This window comes from Hippopotamus amphibius, chromosome 3 (genome assembly GCF_030028045.1).
Source record: "Hippopotamus amphibius kiboko isolate mHipAmp2 chromosome 3, mHipAmp2.hap2, whole genome shotgun sequence".
NCBI classification, from domain to species: Eukaryota; Metazoa; Chordata; class Mammalia; order Artiodactyla; family Hippopotamidae; genus Hippopotamus; species Hippopotamus amphibius.
In genome coordinates this window covers 156,426,894-156,440,067 of record NC_080188.1, presented here as the reverse complement: position 1 = coordinate 156,440,067, position 13,174 = coordinate 156,426,894, and the positions used below count along the sequence as shown (strand labels likewise).

General features: G+C 35.5%; 1 protein-coding gene across 1 annotated transcript in view; it reads right to left on the bottom strand.

Moving 5' to 3' along the window:
- CR1 (complement C3b/C4b receptor 1 (Knops blood group)) overlaps nt 1–13,174 on the bottom strand; it is a 131,561-nt gene that overhangs the window by 37,281 nt on the left and 81,106 nt on the right. The window contains exons 25-26 of the mRNA XM_057727207.1: nt 11,434–11,661; nt 9,959–10,135 (exon numbers count right to left, since the gene is read on the bottom strand). Coding sequence (XP_057583190.1) covers nt 9,959–10,135; nt 11,434–11,661 — 405 coding nt within the window. The remainder of the gene's footprint in view (nt 1–9,958; nt 10,136–11,433; nt 11,662–13,174) is intronic.

Here is a 13,174-nt window from a genome sequence, read left to right as displayed (position 1 = left end):
AAAAAGACCTTCTCCAAGATATATTATAATGAAACTGTCAAAAATTAATAACACAGAAAGAATCTTAAATGCAGTCAGGAAAAAAAGAAAGTAACTCTCAAAGTAGCCATTAGGCTATTAGCAGATTTCTCAGCAGAAACTCTACAGTCCAGAAGAGAGTAGAATGACATATTCAAAGAGCTGAAAGGTAAAATTTGCTAGTCAAGAATACTGTATCCAGCAACCTTATTCTTCAAATATGAAGGACAAATAAAGGTTTACCAGGCAAACAAAAACTGAGAAAGTTTACCACCATTATACTTGCTTTGCAAGAAATGCTAAAAGGAGTTTCAAACTGAAATGAAAAGATGGCACTTAGTGACACAAAAGAGAATAAAAGTACACAATACTCTAGCAAAGGTGAAAAATAAACATTCAGAATTAGAAAACAGTAACTCTGTATTAGAATGGTTGGTCAACTACTTAATTATAATGTAAAAGTTTAAGGAAAAGAGTATTAAAAATTAGAGCTTTCAATAAAAAGCAGCAATGGCTACTATAATTTCTCAACAAATTCACATCTTAAAAAAGGATAAATTGTGACATCAAAAATACAAAAAGGGGGGACTAAAAGAGTGGAAACTTTATTAAAGTGCTATCAGCATAAAAATGATGATTTTATCTATGTGATAGAAGCCATACAGTAATTACAAAGCAAAATTCTAGAAGTCATGAAACAAAACAAGGGGAGACTGATAAAATCACCACAAAAAACCCACCACTTTACAAAGGTAGACAGAAAGAGACCAGAAAAGAAACAAGGGAGAAACAAATCAAGAAAACCGATCAGACAGAATCAATAAAAACAATAAGAACTTACTACTGTGTTCTTACATATCGATAATCACTCTAAATGTAAACGGATTGAATTCATCAATCAAAAGCCACAGGGTGGCTGGGTAGATTTAAAAAACCAAGCAAACAAAGCCCGAGTACATGTTGTCTACAAGAAACTCATTTCAGCTCTAAAGAGCACATAGGCTTGAGGAGAACAGATAGAAGAGGATATTCCATGGAAGTGAAAAACAAAAGAAAGAGGACATACTCACACTTATGTCAGACAAAATATAGACTTCAAGACAAAAATGGTAACAAGAGACAAAGTAGGTTGTTATATAATGATAAAAGTGTCAATACATCAAGAAAATATAACAATCATGAATGTATATGCACCCAACATCAGAGCAATGAAATATATTAGGCAAATACTAAGAGATCTAAAAGGAGAAATAGACAACAATACAATAATAGTAGGGGACTTCAATACCCACTCTCAGCAATGGATAGATCATCCAGAAAATCAGCAAGGAAACCTTGGAATTTGACCATACTCTAGAACAAATGGACATATATAAAACATTCCATCCAACAGCATTAGAATACACATTGTTCTTGAGTGCACATGGGACATTTTCCAGGATAGATCATATGAGACAGCACAAAACAAATCTTAGCAAATTTAAGGAGATTGAAATGACACCAACTATCTTTTTCTGACCACAAGTGTGTGAAACTAGAAATTAACAAGAGGAAAGCTGGAAAATCTACAAACGTGTAAACTAAAAAACACACTTCTGAACAAAGAAGAAATCAAAAAGGGAATTAGAAAATTATCTCAAAACAAATGAAAATGGAAATACAACATATCACATCTTATGGGATGCAGCAAAGCAATTCTGAGAGGAATGTTTATAGTGATAAATGCATATACTAAGACATTAGAAAGATCTCAAACATACAACTTAACTTTACACCTTGAAGAATTAGACAAAGAACAAATTAAGCCCAGAGTTAGCAGAAGGAAGTACATAATAAAGATCAGTGCAGAAGTAAATGAAATAGATACCAGATAAACAATAGAAAGTAACAATGAAACTAAAAGCTGGCTCTACAAAAAGATAAACAAAATTGACAAAACTTTAGCCAGGCTAACTGAAAAAAAGAGAGGACTCAAATAGATAAAATTAAAAATTAAAAAGAAGACATTACAACTGATACTACGGAAATACATAGGAGTATAAGAGATTATTATGAACAACGATATCAAGCAAATTAGAAAACCGAGAAAAAAATGGATAAATTTCTAGAAACACAAAATCTACCAAAGCTGAATCAGAAAGAAATAGAAAATTTGCACAGGCAATAATATGCAAAGGTTGAATCAGTAATCGAAAACCTCTCACCACAGAAAACTATAGAGCCATATGTCTTTGCTGGTGAATTCTACCAAAATTGAATTAACATCAATTTTCCTCAAATTCTTCCAAAAAATTACAGAGGTGGGATCACTTCCAAACTCATTCTATGAGGCCAGCATTAGATTACTTTGGTAACAAAGCCAGATAAAGACAACACAAGAAAAGAAAACTATAGGCCAATATCCCTGATGAATATGGGTCCAAACATTCTGAATAAAAAATTAGCAAACCAAATTCAAGAATATGTAAAAGGAATTATACACCCCAACCAAGTGGGATTTATCCCTGGAATGCAAGGATGGTTCACATACACAAATCAATAAATGTATTGGTGGGCCAAAAAGTGCCTTAGGTTTTTCAACTAAAAATAAAAGATACATTTTTAATTTTCCCCAAGAACTTTATTGAACAACATATTCACACTTTAGTTTCACTACCTTCTGCCATTTTTCAGGCAACTTCATAATTCCATCTTCCCAAAACTCTTTATCTTTTTGCACAAAGAACTGTTCCAGGTGCTTTTTACCATCTTCCGAGGAATTGAAATGTTTTCCATCTAGGCAATTTTGTAAAGACCAAAATAAATGGAAATCTGAAGGCACAATGTCTGGTGAATACAGGGGATAAATCAGAAATTTCCAGCCAAGCTATAACAGTTTTTGCCCAGTCATCAAAAAACATGCGGTTTTGTTGACTGATGGAAGTTTATGTGCTTTTGCTGACAAATTCTGGAAGCATTTCATTGAGTACCACTTTCAGTTGGCCTAATTGAGGAAGTACTTGTTTGGCTTTCTGGAAGGAACTCATAATAGAGGACTCCCTTCTAATCCCACCATCTACACAGCACCACATTCTTTGGATAAAGACTGGCCTTTGGTGTGGTTGCTGATGGTTCATTATCTTTGTCCCATGATCTTTTCCATTACACATTGTGTGCAATATCCACATTTCATCACTTGTCACAATTTGTTTTAAAAACAGAACATTTTTAAATTAGCTTTTCAGCATTACCTTTCAGCAGAGGATTGCATGCAGAAATATGGTCAATAAGGTTTTCTTTTTTTTTTTTTTTTTTGCTTAACTTATTTGGAACCCAAACATCAAAGTGATTCATATAACTAAGCTAGAGCAATTGATTTTCAGTGCTTGATTTGGATATTTTGAATATGTCAGCTATCTCCTGCAGGGTATAATGTTGACTGCTCTCAACTAGCATTTCTATTTGATTGCTATCAACTTCAACTGGTCTATCTGACCATGGAGCAATGTCCAGCAAGAAATCTCCCGCACAAAACTTCACAAGCCACTTTTGATACATTCGATCAGTCACAGCACCTTCTCTCTACACTGCACAAATCTCTTCATGCGTTTCACTTGCATTTTTACCTTTCTTGTAATAATAAAGCATAATATGATTAAAGTGTTGCTTTTTTCCTTCCATCTTCAATTTTTAAATGGCTTCACAAAAATTCACCAATTTTGATGTCTTTTTTAAAAATGCATGTTGATATGACAGCTGTCACATGCAATCTAACAAAATCTTTTTGAATGAAGTTAAATACAACTAAGTGCTACTAGAACTATCTTACAGAAAAAACCTAACAAACCTTTTGGTCCAACCAAAACTACATCACATTAATAAAATTAAAGATGAAAACTCACATGATCATCTCAATACATGCAGAAAAAGCACTTGACAAAATGACATTCTTTCATGATAAAATGTCTTGGCGGATTGGGCATTGAAGGAACATATCAACATAATTAAAGGTCAAGTATAACAAACACATAGCTAATATTATACAAAATGAAGAAAACATTGGAAGCTTTTCCTCTAAGATGAGGGACCATATAAGGATGCCCAGTCTTACAACTTGTATTCAGTATAGTACTGGAAGTCCTAGCTGGACTGAGTATGCAAGACAGGGAAATAAAAGGCACCCAAACCAAAACTGTTACTATTTGCAGATGATATGATTTTGTATATAAAAAATCTGAAAGACTCAACCAAAACACTGTTGGGACTAACAATTATTTCAGTAAAGTTGCAGCGTATGAAATCAATATAGAGGAATCAGTTGAATTTTTATACACACAGGATGAAACATCTGAATAAGATTAAAGAAAACTTTTCCATTCATGATAACATGAAAGAGAAAATACTTAGGAATAAATTTAACCAAGGAAGTGAATGTTCTGTACGACAAAACCCCCAAGATTTTGCTGAAAGAAACTGAACAAGACACAGACAAATGGAAAGTCACCCCACGTTAATGGGTCAAAAGAATTAATATTGTTAAAATGTCTATATTACCCAAACCCATCTACAGATTCAACACAATCCACACCAAATTACCAATGGCACTATTCACGGAAATAGAAAAAAATCTTAAAATTTATATGGAACCACAGAGGACCTTGAATAGCCAAAGCAATACTGATGAAAAAGAGCAAAGCTGACAGTATTAAAATTCCTGATTACAAAGTATACTACAAAACTACAATAATAAAAAACAGTACACTACTGGTACAAAAATAAACACATAGAACAATGGAACAGAATAGAGAGTCCAGAATTAATCCCTTGCTTATAAGGTCAAGTAATATTTGAGAAGAGAGCCAAGAGCACCCAATGAGGAAAGAATAGTCTCTTCAGCAGTTAGTATTGGGAAAACTGTATTAACACATGCAGAGCAATGAAATTGGATCCCTATCTTACATCACTCACAAAAAATTATCTCAAGGTGGATCAAAGACTTAAATAAAAGACCTGATATTATAAGACTCTTGGAAGAAAACATAGTGAAGAGGCTCCTTAACATTAACATGGCAATCACTTTTCGGGTACGACATCAAAAACACAAACAACAAAAGCAAAACAAAGGATAGACAAAGTTGATAAGCCTTTTGCCAGACTTATCCAGAAAAAAAAAAAGAGAGAGAGAGAGCTCAAAAAACTATAATCAGATAGAGGAGTAGTTAAAGCAAGCAACAGAGAAATACAAAGAATCATAAGAGATCACAGCAACAAATAGACACCAATAAAATGGACAACCTGGAAGAAATGGATAAAGTTCTAGAAATGTATAATCATCCAAGATTGAATGAGAAAGAAATAGAAACCATGCATAGAATGAATACTAGTAATGAAATTGAATCAGTAGCCAAAAATTCTCCCTGACACCCCCCCCAAAAAAAGTCCAGGATCAGATTGCTTCACAGGAGAATTCTAAAAAACATTCAAAGACTTAACACCTATCCTTTTCAAACTATTCCAGAAAATAGAAGAGGAAGAAATATTTTCAAATGCATTTTACAAGGCCAGCATCACCCTGATACTAAAACCAGGCAGATACCACAAAGAAATTACAAGACAATATGTCCAACACACATAGGTGCAAAAATCCACAACAAAATATTAGACTGTATTACATTAAAAGGATCATTCACCATTATCAAGTGGCATTTATCCCAGGAATGCAAGGATGATTCAATATGCAAATCAATCAAAGTGACACACCATGTTAACAAATTAAAGAGTAAATATCATATGATCATCTCAATAGATGAAGAAGAAGCTTTTAACAAAATTCAACACCCATTTATGAAAAAAAAATGCTGAACAAAGTGGGTGTAGAGGGAATATACTGCAACATAACAAAGATCATATATGACAAGCCCACAGCTAACATCATACACAATGGTGAAATGATGAAAGCATTTCCTCTAAGATCAGGAAAAAGACATGGGTGCTCACTCTCACCACTTTTATTCAGCACAGATTTTGGAGGCCCTAGCCTCAGTAGTCAGACAAGAAAAATACATAGAAGCAATCCAAATCAGAAAGGAAGAAGTAAAACTGTCACTGTTTGCACATGACATGTAGAAAAATTTAAAGATGCCACCAGAAAGCTATTAGAACTAATGAAAGAGTTCAGTAAGTTGCAGGATACAAAACTGATACACAGAAATCTCTTGAACTTTTATACATTAATATGAACTATCAGAAGGAGAAATTAAGAAAGCAACCCCATTTTCAATTGCATCAAAAAGAATGAAATAAGGCATAAATCTAACCAAAGAGTTAAAAACTTATACTCTGAAAACCATAAGACATTGATCAAAGAAACTAAAGACAAAACAAACAAATGGAAAGACATAACATTCCCATGGATTGGAGGATTAAAATTGTCCAAATGACCATATTACAATTCAATGCATTCTCCACAGAACTAGAACAAATAATTGTAAAATTTATATGGAAACACAAAAGACTTTGAGGAGCCACGCAATTTTGAGAAAGAAGACAAAGCTGGATAGCATGCTCCCTGATTTCAAACAATACTAAAAAGCTACAGTGATCAAAGCAGTATGGTACTGGCACAAAAAGCAGACATATATATCAATAGAACATAATATAAAGCCAAGAAATAAACCACATTTATATAATCAATTAATTTATGACAAAGTAGGCACTAATGTACAATTGGGGAAAGTCAGTCTTTTCAATAAATGGTATTGGGAAAATATGGACAGCAGCATATAAAAAAATCCAAACTGGATTACTTTCTTACCATATACAAAATAAACTCAAAATAGATTAAAGAATTAAGTGTGAGGCATGAAACCATAAATCTCTTATAAGAATATATAGGTGGTACAGTTTTTGACGTCCATCTTAGCAACATTCTTTTGGATATGTCTTCTCAGGCAAGGGAAAGAAAAGCAAAAATAAGCAAATGGGACTACAACAATTGCACAGCAAGGGAAACTATCAACAAAATGAAAAGGCAGCCTACTGAATCAGAGAAGATCTTTGCAAATGATATATCTGATAAGGGATTAATAGCCAAAATATACAAAGAACTCACACAAATCAACATAAAACTCCCCAAATAACCCAATTAAAAATGGTCTGAGGACCTGACATACAGAAGGCCAAAGACACATGAAAAGACATTCAACATCACTAATCATCAGGGAGTTGTAAATCAAAACCATATTGAGATAACAATGCATACCTGTCAGAATGGCCATCACCAAAAAGACAAGTAGCAAGTGTTGGCAAGGATGTCGAGAAAAGAGAACTTTACACAGTTGGTGGGAATGTGAAATGGTGAAATCACTATGGAAGACAGTATGGAGGTTCTTCAAAAAGTTAAGAATAGAACTGCCATGTGATCTAGAAATTTCATTTCTAGGTATTTACCCAACTAAACCAAAAACATTATTTTGAAAAGATATATGCATACCAATGTTCACTGCAGCATTATTTATGATAGCCAAGATATGGAAGCAACCTGTGTCCATCAATACAAGAATTCTTCTTCATCCAAAGAAGATATGGTATGTAGGAATATTCCTCAGCCATAAAAAAAAGAAATATTGCCATTTGTGACAACATAGATGGATTTAGAGGTTATTATGGTAAATGAAATAAGCCATACAGAGAAAGACAAATATCATATGATATCACTTATATGGGGTATCTAAAAAAACAAAACAAAATAACAGACTCATAGGTACAGAGAACAAAAGGGTGGTTTCTAGACGGGTGGGTGGGAAATGTACAGGGAATTAAGAGATACAAATTTCTAGTTATAATATAGATAAGCCACAGGAATATAATATACAGCATAAGGAATAGGGTCAACACAATTGTAATAACTTTGTATGGGGACAGATGGTTACTAGATTTATTTTGGTGGTCCTTTAATAATGTATGCAAATGTAAATGTAGTACATGTGAAAGTAACAGAATATGGCACATCAATTATATTTCAATTTTCAAAGGAACCTGTATTTTTAGAAATGTCCCTGGCTGATTTTGCTAATGATACAGACAGAGACGGACTGCTAAAAAGTGTGTTTAAAGAGGACAGATATTAAGACAAAATGCATTTTATTTACATGAAAAGAAAGCAGTTGTCAAGAGAATAGAATAGTACCCATGTATTTTCAGGAGAAGAACTATCGCAGAGTGTTTAATTTTTATAATTCATCTTTGAACTCTTCCCTGAATCTTCATACTTCTTTATGTAACTAAAGCAAGGAGGGGCGAACTTTCCAGTTTCTGCAAAGCCACAGGGACTGATTTGGTGCAGTCCCTTCTTGCAAATAAACACAGGAGAGTCACTTACCATGTTTGTAGTGGCCCTCATTTTCTCTATCTCTTAATTAAATCAGAGGGCTCGGAGGACAAGAAGGATTTAGGTGGGGAAGAGACCTAAGATCCTGGAACCACAGCATCAACAGGACTAACTGCTCCTCAACATTAGAAACACAAGCATGTCTGAGACACCTCCTACAGGACCCCTGCCTTTACTCTAGTATTTCTAAAAAGCAAGAATAGCAAAGAAACAAACAAAGCAAAATCACTTAACATAGCTTTGCAAAGTCAAAGAACTACATTTGAAAGGAGACAGTGTTCTGAAAGCAGAATGCACACCAGAATTTTGATTCTTGCCTTACAACTTTCTTCAGTGACTGTGATTCACAACAACCTTTATTGCTGAAAACTATGTAATTTTATTACCCAAAGTATGTGTTTTAGAAAGTCATAATTTGAGAAAAAAGTTTTTAACTAGTTAAAAGTTCACCACTGTAATCCATTATGAAACACATTGAGAGAATACATTTTATAGCTCAAGGTCTATGGCTTGTCTAACCAAGCCATACTTTGTAATTTGTGCCTTTCTGTTACAGATTTGAATAGGTTCTGGCAAATTTCAGGTTTTATTTAACTGAGCTTGAAGGTGAATAAATAAGTGAAGCAAACAATCTCTGCTGTACATTCCCTGTGGTAACTTGCCTCAAATCCTAATTGGTGTTAATTTTGTGTATTGTATAGTAAATGCTAGAATTTAAAACTGAAGAATTCATGTTCTACGGTTCTTTTCGTAATTGTGAGATACAGTAAAGTGTGAATCCATTAAAAAAAAAGAGAGACAGTGTTCAGTGTAGTGTGCAAAAGCAGGGTCTGAGCAAGGGCCCCATCCTAGCACCACCACTGCTGAGCTGTGGATCATGGACTGTTACTGGATCTCTCTCAACCTCAATTTCCTCCTCTGTGACATCACAAGAATAATAATCCCACCTCAACAGATTGTTTTGGAGACTAACAACAATAACTTTCATAAAAGACCTCAGTACCATGCCTAGTCATAGAATATTATTTTTATTTCCATACTTTGCAGCTTTTTAGAATATTGCCCACCAAGATTTTAAAGTCAGGTGCCATTTTTGCAAACACAGACTTGTTCCAGGGAAGAAAGGACGTAAACACCTCACCTTGAGCCCTGGAGATTGTAATGAGGCTCTGTATCCAGTAATTCTAGGAATTAATTGCTTTTAACAATGCTTCAGGTTCAATATTCCTTACAACAAAGTGTGCTTCTATTCTCCTATTAATCTCCTAAGGGTTTTTGTGAGGACCACCTGTGATCCTCTCAGGTCCTTTAGAGCTGAAATATTTTATTAGTTAAAAGCCTGTGACGCAATTAAAATTGGTCTTTGTTGTCTATTGTACTACTGGAAATTCCATACGTCCTTCCTACTTATTTGGTAGAATTGAAGGTGCTTGGAGACCTTGCTTCCTATCTTTTCTTCTGTTTTTCTCCTACTCTGTTGATACTCATTTTATGATCCCCTCAGAAATTATCTCACAGCCTTAAGCCTCATGTGTCAATATTCCATAAAAATCAAGCAAGAATACCAAGTACCTTTGCAGGAGAGATCAAACGGGCTCCAGGTTCCCTGGTGTGTACAGAAAATGAAGGCTTTTCCCATCAACTTGTAGCCTGGGTCACAAGTGTAGTTGACTGTCATCCCAGGAAGATACTGAGAGGCATGTCCTCCCATGTGGTGGCCATTGTGGATCTTGGGTGGATGTGGACAAGCTAAGAACAAATTCCCGCCAAAACACAAGACAAGACATTCAGTTAAATTAGAAGTATGAACACTCCAACACATCTAATAATATCCCTGTCTATTAGAACCACAGAAAAGCCCAAGACAGGCAAGTCCCAAGGCATTAAATGTTTGCTGATGAGTGGGAAAACCAATCCTCTAAAGCCAGACTTCTCAGGCTTTAAACAGGACCATCAGTCATCTCCACCTGTAAACTGCATTAGGTGGGAATACCAGTGGGATCCACAAACTACCAATTCAGTGCAGTGTGTCCTCACTGGAGGATGGAGCTTGTGTGGATAATCACAGCCACAAGTGTGCCTGATTCTCTGACACTGTCATTTGAAGCCAGGTTAATATGTAAAAAGAATGAGCTGCAGAGGCCAGGATCACAACATTACACTCTACTTCTCTAGCACATCCTGACCTCCCTTGGCTAAATGTGAGATGAAGGGTCAACAAAATGCAGTCACAGGCTGGAGCAGAACTCAGAATATACAAAAGTAGGATAAATGCCCACATCAGCATTTCCTTCGTTATTTCTACAACATCATCAATTCTGAAATATATTCCTGACATTGATGTGTACTTTTTGCTCTGCACACCCATCCATCTAGTATGAAGAAAACCCAGTAGAGATGGCAAAACAGAGTATTTTCTTTGGCATTTGTTTTCAGTGCTTTGAAAATATTCCCTATAAAATCTAGGCTTCATTGATTCTCTCTACTCTCTCCTCTCCTCACCATCCCACTGTCCTCACTCCAGAGGGAAGGGTTATCAGAATACCCCCAAGTGGAACAGAGTGTGCCACATCTACAGCCATCTGTTAGGGATTTCCCTGGTGGCTCAGTGGTTAAGAACCCACCTGCCATGCAGGGGACACAGGTTCAAGCCCTGGTCCAGGAGGATCCCTCGTGCCACAGAGCAACTAAGCCCATTCACCACAACTACTGAGCCCATGCACCACAACTACTGAAGCCCGCATGCCTAGAGTCCATGCTCTGAAACAAGACATTGCAATGAGAAGCCTGCATACCACAACAAAGTGTTGCCCCCACTCGCTGCAACCAGAGAAAGCCCATGTGTAGCAAAAAAGACCCAACACAGCCTATTAATTAATTAATTAAAAAAAAAGTAAAGCCATCTGTTATTCACCTGGCAGGTAGTTCTGTCTCTGATATTCATAACCAGAGCTATATTCACAAGAGAAAAGACTGTCACTACAGAAATATGGAGGTTTCGCCTAGACATACTGATCCTTCTCAAGCATGGGGAAATGTGCACTGACCAGGAGGACCAGAAAGTTCACAGCGCGGGGCAGGGCTGCTCCAAACCCCGTTTCCCTGACTGTCACTGGTGCAGCGGATGGTGCTCTCCCCAATGAGGCTGAAGGTCATCCCTCTGGCTGGGTGGGAGTCACATGTGTAATTAATTTCTTCTCCATAAGGAATGTCTCTCAGAGAAGTTCCTGTGTGTTTCCCATTAAGGATAGCTGGAGGATTTGGACAAAAGATCTCTAGAAAGAACACAAAAGTTTTAGGTTCCATTAGTTTCAATCAAAATGATTATAAAATAAGTATTCCCTGTGATTGTTGTATTAACACTTTTTTTTTGTATGAGAACATAATTAAATTGGATGGAACTGAAATATGTAAGACTTTCTCTGAAAGGGAACTAACTCAGGTGAGACAAATTACAGTTTGTTGTGAAAGTACAAAATACACTCCAGGTAGCTAAGTTTTCAATCAGTTCGGAGTTAATTTTTTTCAGCCACCGTTTTCTTGCCTACTTTATGTCAGGCATCTTAAGAATCCTGGGTTGACAATGGGGTAAAATACAGACAAGATTTTTCCCTCAAAGTTTTGAAGTTCTAGGGAAATCTTGGTTAAGTTTATTAAAGTGGACTATCATTTTCAGGAGATGTAAATTTTTCTTGATGACTCAAGGCCATTATTATCATCAGTACCAATATCAAATCTGCAATAATGTCATCAGAACACAGTGATTCCCATAGGGCTCTTTACAACCAGGCTAATGGGCTTCATGAAGCCTGTTTTCTTCACCTTCTTTTGCTTTTCTCTTTCTTCCAAGCTGTCAGCTGTCATTTCTTTCTGACAATGTATCTATTTCTAGCAGTTTCCTCCCTGAAACTAATTTGATACTCTTAAACTGATATCAATTTAGGAAGGGATATCAGATCTTGTCAGAAACGTGTATATAAATAAAGTGAGGGTACACTAATGATTGACTTCTCATACCTGGATTTTAACTATGTGCTTGTTTTTTCAAAGTTTACCTATATATTTATTTTCCCTTTATATGTTACAGGAAGGCTTTTACTTGATATCCGCGTTTAATACATATTGAATGTTCTTGGAAAGTTCCACCATAATCCCATAAGATGTTCAAATAGACTTCCAGCAAAGCATTTTAACACTATCCAAAATAAAATGAATATTTTGTAATCATTGGGAAAAAAACATTTTAAAAAGTCTTGCTTTAGTAAACAGAGTAGGATACATCAGTATTGTTTTTGTATATAGAGCCCTCTAATATATTTGACAATTTCTGAATCTTTATTTAAGTGAGTCTTATTGAAATTTAGGGCACCTCTCCTAATCATTTCAAATATTGACTCACCTTCCTACACCAGACTAATTTATCCTATAAATGTTTTCTTTTCTCTGTAACACTTACCACTCTTGATATACTATTTTACGTATTCTATTTTAAAATTTATTTACTCAGGTATTTTCTTGTCCATTGTCTGCCTCCCCAAACAGAAAATGAACCTCACGAGAGCTGGGATAACACTTTCTATTCCGCACTCTCCCCAGATTCAAAGTCCTGGCATGTGGGAAGCCTTCCTCAGTAAACACCATGGACAAACTGTGAGGCTGAATAAATAGTTCCGATATGTGAGGAGACAAAAGGACATAAATATTTAAGAGGAATTACTGCTCTCTGGTAAAACTAAAAAAGTAAATGAATAAAGAAATTCTGGTGTACCCTTAGGTCATCTACTCTCT